Source organism: Dermochelys coriacea, chromosome 7, assembly GCF_009764565.3.
Source record: "Dermochelys coriacea isolate rDerCor1 chromosome 7, rDerCor1.pri.v4, whole genome shotgun sequence".
NCBI lineage: Eukaryota > Metazoa > Chordata > Testudines > Dermochelyidae > Dermochelys > Dermochelys coriacea.
In genome coordinates, this window is record NC_050074.1 from 82391995 (window position 1) to 82401548 (window position 9554).

The following is a 9554-nucleotide window of genomic DNA, read 5'->3' on the forward strand; positions in this document are numbered from 1 at the left end:
GGATCACAGACTGCTGCTGCAGCTCCTGTTTAACCGACCTCCCTCCTCCCCAGACACCCAAGAAGGCCGGGGGGGGGAGGCTCCGGGCACCCAAGCACTCCACCCCATGGACAGTTGACAGCCCAAGCAACAGAAGACTGTCATTAAAGAAGTTTTGAAGTGGCCTTTTCCTTCTCTCCTTCCCTCCTCCCACACCCCACCCGGGCTACCTTGTGAGTTATCTCCCTATTTTATAATCAAATAATAAAGAATACATGTTTTTTTTTTTAAATGATAGTGACTTTATTTCCTTTGCAAGCAAGCTGTTGATAGAAGGGGGGAAGGCTTGCAGGGAATTAGTCAATCAAGGAGAAACAAACACAAGTGTCACATGGTACCCTGGCCAGTCAAGAAACTGGTTTTCAAAGCTGCTCTGCTGTGCTCTTCTAATCGCCCTGGTGTCTCGCTGCATGTATTCAGCAGCCAAGCGATTTGCCTCAACCTCCCACTCCACCATAAATGTCTCCCCCTTACTCTCACAGCAAGCAAGCAGCATAACAATGGGAATATTGGTTTCACTGAGGTCTGAGCTAGTCAGTAAACTGTGCCAGCAACCCTTTAAACGTCCAAATGCACACTACCACCATTCTGCACTTACTCAGCCTATAGTTGAACAGCTCCTTACTACTGTCCAGGGTGCCTGTGTACGGCTTCATGAGCCAGGGCATTAAGGGGTAGGCTGGGTCCCCAAGGATTACTACAGGCATTTCAACATCCCCAACGGTTATTTTCTGGTCTGGGAAGTAAATCCCTTCCTGCAGCCGTTTAAACCGACCAGAGTTCCTGAAGACGCAAGTGTCATGAACTTTTCCCAGCCATCCCACGTTGATGTTGGTGAAACGTCCCTTGTGATTCACCAGTGCTTCCAGCCCCATTGAAAAGTACCCCTTGGGGTTTATGTACTGGCTACCCTGGTGGTCCAGTCCCAAGATAGGGATATGCTTTCCGTCTATAGCCCCACCACAGTTAGGGAATCCTATTGGAGCAAAGCCATCTACTATGACCTGCTCATTTCCCAGAGTCGCTACCTTTGATAGCAGCAGCTCAATGATTGTGTTGGCTTCTTGCATCACAGCAACCACACAGTAGATTTCCCACTCCAAATTGATTCCTGACTGACCGGTAGCTGTCTGGTGTTGCAAGCTTCCACAGGGCTATTGCCACTCGCTTCTCAACTGTGAGGGCTGCTCTCATCTTGGTATTCTTGCGCTTCAGGGCAGGGAAAGCAAGTCACAAAGTCCATGAAGTGCCTGTGAAAGTTTTGGAGCTGCTGGGAATCATCCCAGACCTGCAAGCTATGCGGTCCCCCCAGTCTGTGCTTGTTTCCCAGGTCCAGAATTGGTGTTCCATGGCTTGAGCCTGCCCCATTGACAACATGATCTCCAATTGCCGGGGACCGCGGTTTTAGAAAATATGTGGCCATGTCCTCATCAGTCTGGTCACAGTGCTGCTGTCGCCTGCCTCGCCTGGCTTTTCAGGTTCTGGTTCTGCATAAACGGCACGATAATGCGTGAGGTGCTTATAATGGTCATAACTGCTGCAGTGAGCTGAACGGGTTCCCATGCTTGCCATGCTATGGCGTCTGCTCGGGCAATCCAGGGAAAAGGGCAGAAATGTTCTGCTGTTGCTTTCACGGAGGGAGTGTTGACTGACGCCATTTACCCGTAACCACCTGCGACAAATTTTGGCCCCATCAGGCATTGGGAGCTCAGCCCAGAATTCCAATGGGCAGCAGGGACTATGGGAATGTGGGATAGCTACTCACAGTGCACCGCTCAGGATGTCGACGCTTTCCACTGGTACTGTGGACGCACACTGCCGAATTAATGTGCTTAGTGTAGACGTGTGAACTCAACTTTATACAATCTGTTCCCAAAAATCGACTTCTGTAAAATCGGAGCAATTTCGTAGCGTAGACAAGGCCTTAGAGTATAAGACAGCCTTGAAGAATTTACCAACTATCTGTACAGCAACTGGGACAGTAATGCTCAGTCCTGATTGGTGCTTCCTATGTACTACTGTAATACTTACATTGAGAGAGGGTTTTAGTTGGGGGTGGGGAGACTTTGTCTACTACTTTACAGCAATGATTGTTAATCTCTGGATCAAGCCCTGCTAGGAGGTTGATGCCCTGGGAATACAGTAAAAAGGGAGTAATGCTAGGGGACATCAAGCATCAAAACTCTATAGCTGAACCACTTCTCATCCTTTCCTCTGTCCCTCACATCCAGCCCTATTCCTCCCCCCTCCCCCCACACACACACTCTAGGTCCAGGGGAGGGAGTTGCCATCACAGCCTGGTGTGGGCAGGAATGCATGGACCATGTGCCCTCTGCCCCATCCATGGCATAGGCTTCCTACCCAGTGTGCACAGCACTGTGCCAGGCTGCTGAGGGCTCATTTCTGCATCAGAGCCTCTGGATGCTACTGTCAGTGCCAAGGACCAGCCTCTTCACAGCTGGCTTTATGCACTCCACAATGGCACCATGGACAGCCTCATTCCCGGCCCCTGCCTCCCTCACCCTTGCTTATTTGGCTTCCCACCTGTCCCCAGTGCTGAGAGGAGCTGCCCCAGGTTGTGGCAGGAAGAGCAGGGCCTAGCCATGCTCCCTCCCAGCAGGAGCCCATACCTCTCACACTGCTCCTCTCCCTAGCCCTTGGCTTATGGCTTCCTGTGATTCAGAGAGGAGCAGCAGGGGTGCCAGTAGGGGTGCCAAATTGGCAATTAGAGTGGATCTGGGTCCCAGTCTTGTGATATAGTTCCTGTGGTGTGGTCATATCACTTTGATGTAAAGCAAGCATTGGTGAGTGGGCCAGACTTGATTGGTGTTGTGACCTGACACAGAGGGTCACAATGCTACTGAAATTTAGCCTAGCTACCCCTCTGGCATTATGGTGGGGCAAGTGGGCCAAGTTTCAGTGGTGGTGCAACCTTTTGTGCTAAGTGCTGGTATACCAAGGATTTTAGGTGCAAGAGCAATGTTCTTGACTGATCTGACATTATCGCACTCTTGCTGGGGACCAAACACAAATAATGGCACATTCTCTTAGATCTAACTTATGTCTACTTATTATGACTTACCTCTCCCACTGGCTACTGTCCTCTTCAGAGGGCAGAGTTAAGTGTTTGTCATGATGGTGGGGGAGGGTACCATAACATTGTATTGCCTGTTTCTCAACAGGTTAGTTTAGCGCCTCTCTGCGTTTTGGAGTGGCACACGGCACCACTGGGAAGCCTTAATTTAATGAAGTTTTGGAGCATTTAATTTTATAGAACCAGATGCGTTTGGTGTCTGGCAAAGGGATTCATTTTATACATGCACCATGCGTAGCACAGTACAGCTCCACTTTTCTTGATAGAGTGCAGCTGCACTAAAAATAATGAAAAGAAAGATGGTTTTGTTTAGCATAGCATTTGACAAAGGCTCAGTGCTATGAAGGTATTTAGGTTCCTAATGGCCACTGAAATCAGTGAAAGTTAGGAGCCCTAATGCCTTTGTGGATCTAGGCTTCACACCGTAGCATTCTGCTTCCCTCAACCCTTTCCTGAATTCTAGCATAGAGCAACACTGAAGGGTGTGAAGGAGATGGGGTCCTAACTAGAGAGGGGGAGTAAGCCTTTCTCTGGCCAGTAAGGGTATATCTACATAGCAATGTAAACCTGGGTCTGAGCCCGGGCTCAAGCCTAACTCGCTCCCTCTCCTCCCCTCATGTTCTCATTGCAATTTGTGCTTATTTAGGGCTTGGACTCAGGGTCTGAGCCAGTGCTGAGATGCCAAAATCTTAATGGGTTCCCGCCTCACCCCACGAGGCGGTTGTTGCCCACCCCCGCCCCCTGGGACTCCTACCCCATCCAACCCCCCATGTTCCTTGACGCCCCCCCGGACCCCTGCCCCATCCACCCTCTCCCCTGACTGCCCCTAGAACCAGGCAGGAGGGTCTCGTGGGCCACCGTAGTGGGTGCCCACCCCACCCCTAAGAGCCAGAGGCACCTGCCGGGGGGCATGGTGGGGAGTCCCGGCTGTGCTTACCGGGCAGCTCCCAGGAAGCATCGGGCAGGTCCCTCTGGCTCCTAGGGGCGGGGGAGCAGGGGGAGCGACTGGTCCCCCACTGATCACATCAAAAGTGGCGCTTTAGGCGCTGACTCCCTGGGTGCTCCAGGGCTGGAGCACCCACGGAGAAAATTGGTGGGTGCAGAGCACCCACCGGCAGCTCCCCGCCCAGCGCCGCGCCCGGCCCCAGCTCACCTCTGCCTCCTCCCCTGAACGCGCCGCCCTGCTCTGCTTCTCCGCCCCCGCCCCAGCTGCCTGCGAATCAGCTGGTCGGCGGGAAGCCCGGGAGGGCTGAGAAGCAGGCTGTGGCTTCCAGCTCAGGCCGAGGGTGGCGGAGGTGAGCTGGGGCGGGGAGCGGTTCCCCTGCGCGCGCGCCGCACGCACACACTCCCCGCCCGGGTTACTTGCTGCGGCCCCCCCGCCCCAGCTCACCTCCACCTCCCTGGGCCTGAGTGGGAAGCCGCCGCTTGCTTCTCAACCCGCCCGGCTTCCCGCGCGAACAGCTGATTCGCGGGAAGCCTGGGGTGGGGACCGCGCGTTCAGGGGAGGAGGCGGAGGTGAGGTGAGCTGGGGCTGGGGAGCTGCCAACGGGTGCTCTGCACCCACCAAATTTTCCCCTTCGGTGCTCCAGGGCTGGAGCACCTGTGGAGTCAGCGCCTAAGGCGCCACTTTGGGCCGGTTAAATTTAGAAGCCCTTTTAGAACCGGTTGTCCCTCCTGGAACAACTGGTTCTAAAAGGCTTCTAAATTTAACAACCGGTTCTAGCGAACTGCTGCAAACCGGCTCCAGCTCATCACTGGTCTGAGCCCATGTTAAGCTGGGACTTAGAGTCCAAGCCCTATTGCTTTCCTGTGTACATACAGCCACAGCTTGATACGGTTCCTAGAAGTCTTCCGGATGTATCCTACAGTTCCTTGGAGCAACTGTCTTAGTCCTCTATGCTGACAATCTGCAATGCGCTCTATTGTAGACGGAAGCCACACCTCCCTTTTGAGGTCTGCATTAACTCATTGTCTTCTGAACTCTGATTTGGAAGCACACTATAAGAGAGCCTTTAGGGGTTTCAATGGAGACTGATTTGATAAAGCCTTTTAAAAAATGAGCTGCTTCCTGGTCACATGAGCACAGCACATATTGGTGAATCTGTGCTTCATGATGACCCCGTGAGGCAGGATAATGTCCTGCTGGCCCCTGAATCCAGCTTGAGGATTGATTGCAGCCAGCAGCAGGCTCCCAGCCAGGGTCATGAAGTGATTTTCTTAATGAAACCAGTCCCAGAGCAGCAACAGAATCTCAGTTCCAACGTGAAAAAGCTGTTGGATTCCTCCCCCCCCCCCCCCGGAAGAACCTGCTGTGAACCTGCTGGAGACAGAAGCTGCCCCAGAGCCCAGTAAAGTGTATGATTCAAATTAAAAGTATTACAATAACAGGAGGGATTTCTACTTTTAAGAAGTCATTAAAAAACACTAAGCCCCAGCTATCAGTTGTTGGCCAGTAATGGCAGATTGTATCACAGCATCCAGGCATACTGCCTCCCACCAAGTGGAGTTCAAAATGGTGAATTGGAATTTCAAACTTCCATACACAGCAGTAAAGGTTATTTTAACTGTTAAGTCACAGAGGTTTGCTATGGTCATTTTTGTTTTCCTTTGCATATTTGGAAATGTGCCACTCCGCAATCACTCTTCCTGGGTCTATACAGCTGCCTGTGAACAGTGAACTAAGTGTGTGTGTTTGGGAAAGAGTATTCTGTTTCCAAATTTAGTCCATTTCAGTTAGAGGTAATCCATGCAGGGGTGGATTAAAGCTGCAGCTTTCCGAGAGTTTTCCATGCAGTAGTATCAGGGTAAGCCATGTGTGCTCTAACAGAGCATCATGTTATTCCATCATGGATTAGGACCCAATCCTGACTGCTGATAGCTGCAAATTTTCCCTGAAGCAGGAACTCCAGATGGTTTGTCACATTGTGGAGAAGAATGTATTTCTAGGCCCCACATGTATAGCTGATTATTCCACTCCACTCATGAATGTGCTGTTCAGTCACTATTCATTTGAATACTTCAGCGGCATACATTGCAAGTTTCCCTCCAGCAGCTGAATAACATCTCTCTGGGCTACTACGGCACCACAAGACCTGTCATGTCTTCCAAAATATGAAAGGACAGAAAACATTTTGCTGCATGGGTCTATACAAACCCCCACCCACTCACATGGCAATTAGGATATTTTTATGAAGCAGAGTAAAGGTTTAATTTTAAATTTACCATTGCCTCTGCACTTCTGTAACTACTATTAACAAGGCTGTGTCCACCAGAGAAGTGTGAGGACCTGAAGCATCCCCTTCAGAATATGTGCAGGTTCACTTTAGAACTGTTGTATTTTATTTACTTGACATTCTAGTTATTAATTTTGTGCTCCTCCACAGAGCTACTTTAAAACAGTAACTCCTTTTCTGTCCTATTTCAGGACCCTCGACCTATACTGCCTGCGTTCTTCAGAAACTCCATCCCTGGGCCAACACCCTCATAGACCATTCCAAAAGGACACGTTTCCATGAAGAACTCATGGTTGATGTTCTTGTAAGGCAGACCAGCTATTCAAGAACCAGAAGAAGAGGGATGAAAGACTGGAAAAACAGAATGGTCACAGGCAGGTAGAGAGGCTGAAGCCCAGTTGGAGGTGAGTGTTTCAGTGAGGGAGCTGGCACTTCCACAGTAGTAAGATAAGGGAGGAATATAGACCCCAACAGAGAGAACTGTTCCAGCAACTCTTGTCTGTAATGGCTGCAAGAGCACCGGCTGCTGTGGTCTCTCACCATGGCATAATGCCCCAGCAACATATCCTTAGCCAAGCAGTAGTTTGCACAACTCCATGCAGTGGTGCGGGAGCGGGATGCATTCAGGACTGGGTAAGGCAACTAACCCCTGTGCAGTTTTCTCTCTGGTGGAAATCTCCCTCTCCCCCACCACAAAGTGAGGGCTAAAACTGTAACGAAGGAAGGAGAACTTAGGGGCCAGGAGACATGCAGTGATAGGGGGATTGTGTTGAGTATTAACTATTCCTGCCCTTTTGTAGGGGGCGTGGGGTGGGGTGATTTTGTAATGGCAGTTGGCCTGCCCAAGACAGTGTGAGTGGTTTACTGTTTACATATCTGTTAACAAATAAAGAATATGCTTTATGTTTTCAAGGAAGTTTATTGCTATCAGTGCATCACATCATACAACAGGATTTGAGATGAAGGTAAAACATGTTATGGAGCAATTAAGCATGATAAACAAACAGTATTCCTCTATTTGCTACCCCCCCAACATATTTATTTTTCATCATGTTGATCAAGCATGACTATCAAGACTATCCCCCTCAAAAATGAGCCAGTTTTCCCACCCAGCACATTTGTGCAGGTGCTATTTCCTCTCTTCCATTGGGCCATATAAGTCCATAATGTGAGCACACAAAGCATCCCTTACGTTTGCTGCCCGGGTGCAATCAGCTTCTGCTGTGATAGCTGCACTTTCTGGCTGAGGGTATCGATCCTGTGTTCTCCTGCTGTCAGAGGTCCATTCAGGGGAAAATGGCTCACCTCTGGCTTCACAAAGGTTGTGAAGAGCACAGCAAGCCACAGTAATGCGGACAGCATTGATGACACTGACATCAAAGGGGTTTGTAAACACCTCCAACGTGATTTAATCTGCCAAAAGCGCATTCAACAAGCATTCTACACTGCTTAGAGTGTAATTAACCTTTTTTTGCCAGGGTCTTTGATATCAGGGTATGGTTTCATTAGCCAAGGCAAAAGAGGATATGCAGGGCTACCCAGAATAACACTGGGGACTGCAACACCATTTATGTCAATGTCATTGGGTGGGAATAGTGTCCTAGCCTGTCCATGGATATAGACTCCAGAGTGGTGAAAAACTCTGGCATTGTGAACTTTTCCTGTACAGCCTACATTGACATTCATAAATCTGCCTCTGTGATCCACTAGTGCCTGCATAACAATGGAGTAGTACCCTTTGCGATTTAAGTACTCATGTGCTCCTTGTGGAGGGCAAGCTATGGGCACATGACTCCCATCAATGGCCCCGGCGCAGTTAGGAAACCCCATTCGCTCAAATCCAGCAATTACCTTAGGAATATCTTTAATGCCCGCCACCTCGGGGTAAACCACACGCCGGATTGCCTCAGTTACCTCTGCCACCACTTTACCCACAGTTGACTTTCCAATCCCAAACTGGTTGGCAACAGACCTGTAGCAGTCTGGAGTAGCCAGCTTCCACACAGTTATAGCAACCCGCTTCTGGACTGGCAAGGGTGACCTCATGTGTGTCTCTTTATGCTGGAGGATGGGGGTAAGCTGCTCACAAAGCTCCAGAAATGTGGCTTTCTTCATGTGAAAATACTGGACCCAGCGCTGGTCATCCCAAGTCTGCATGACAATATGGTCCCACCAGTCTGTGCTTGTGACCCTGCACCAAAAGCGGCTGTCTAAACAGGGGACATCAGCGGTTATGCCAATTATACTGAGCAACATCTGCCACTCAGCGTCCATGATGCCAGGGTACTCTTCCTCTTCTGCCTCCTCTTCCTCCTCCTCTTCCTGTAGATCCATCAGGAAATTAGTCAGGTACCTTCGGTGGCACAGAAAACGCCGCTGAAATGTCCACCAGCGCCTCACAGAAGCTCTGCCAGTTTCCTGACACAGAAGTGAAAGTGCAAGTAGGAGGAGTTCATCCAAAGGTGCCTCCTCCATGTTGCAGAGTAGCAGCCGTGTTAGTCTGTATTCTCAAAAAGAAAAGGAGGACTTGTGGCACCTTAGAGACTAACAAATTTATTTGAGCATAAGCTTTCGTGAGCTACAGCTCACTTCATCGGATGCATTTCCTCCATGTTGCTGGCTCCGATGGCTAGTTCACAGACCAAAATGACTGCTAGGCAGCTTGTGGGGGAGGGGGGGGCGGGAGAAGGGGGGCAGTTCAAGTTTCCTAAAACAAGCATGGTGGGCAGTAGAGTTTTCCCACAGTACAACGTGGTCCTAGGGCTAGAGCGTCGACATAGGCGGGGGAGGAGTGCCAGGCACTCGGGGGATAAGGTGACTTTGACTTGGGACTGTGCGCTGCAGGGTGGTTGCCAGAGCCCTAGGCTCAAGCCTGAGTCAGAAAGTGTTTTAACCTAGGGTTAAAATGCAATGTAGACGCTCTAAGCCAGGGTTCCCTGACACGGTCTGCTGACTTCAGTTCCAAGAACCCTACCTGCCGTGTAGCCATAGAGCCTGAGGCACTATCTACACTGCAGGTGGGCGTCGCATGCCCCCCACCCGTGTAGGCTCGCGGGGAGGGGGGCATCCCCAGCACTCACAAGCCAGAGCTCTGCCCCGGCGGGGGTGGGGGGACAGCGCAGGGAGGGGGCAGCCCCGCCGGCTGCTTCCGAGCTGCGCCCCGCGAGGGGTGACGCGGGCGGCGGTGG

At 50.8% G+C, this 9554-nt stretch overlaps 1 protein-coding gene across 2 annotated transcripts; it reads right to left on the minus strand.

Moving 5' to 3' along the window:
* Positions 1-7383: 7383 nt before the first annotated feature.
* LOC122461122 (protein ANTAGONIST OF LIKE HETEROCHROMATIN PROTEIN 1-like) lies at positions 7384-9540 on the minus strand. 2 transcript variants are annotated; one of them, XM_043519340.1, is made up of 2 exons: positions 8979-9540; positions 7384-8841 (listed from the first exon to the last, which is right to left on the minus strand). In XM_043519340.1, exons 1-2 carry the CDS (start codon positions 9084-9086, stop codon positions 7816-7818), a joined length of 1134 nt encoding a protein of 377 aa, XP_043375275.1. In that variant the 5' UTR covers positions 9087-9540; the 3' UTR covers positions 7384-7815. The 2 variants fall into 2 exon arrangements, with proteins under 2 accessions (XP_043375275.1, XP_043375273.1); XM_043519338.1 differs by having other exon boundaries at positions 7384-8835; positions 8973-9540.
* Between the last annotated feature and the right edge of the window lie 14 nt (positions 9541-9554).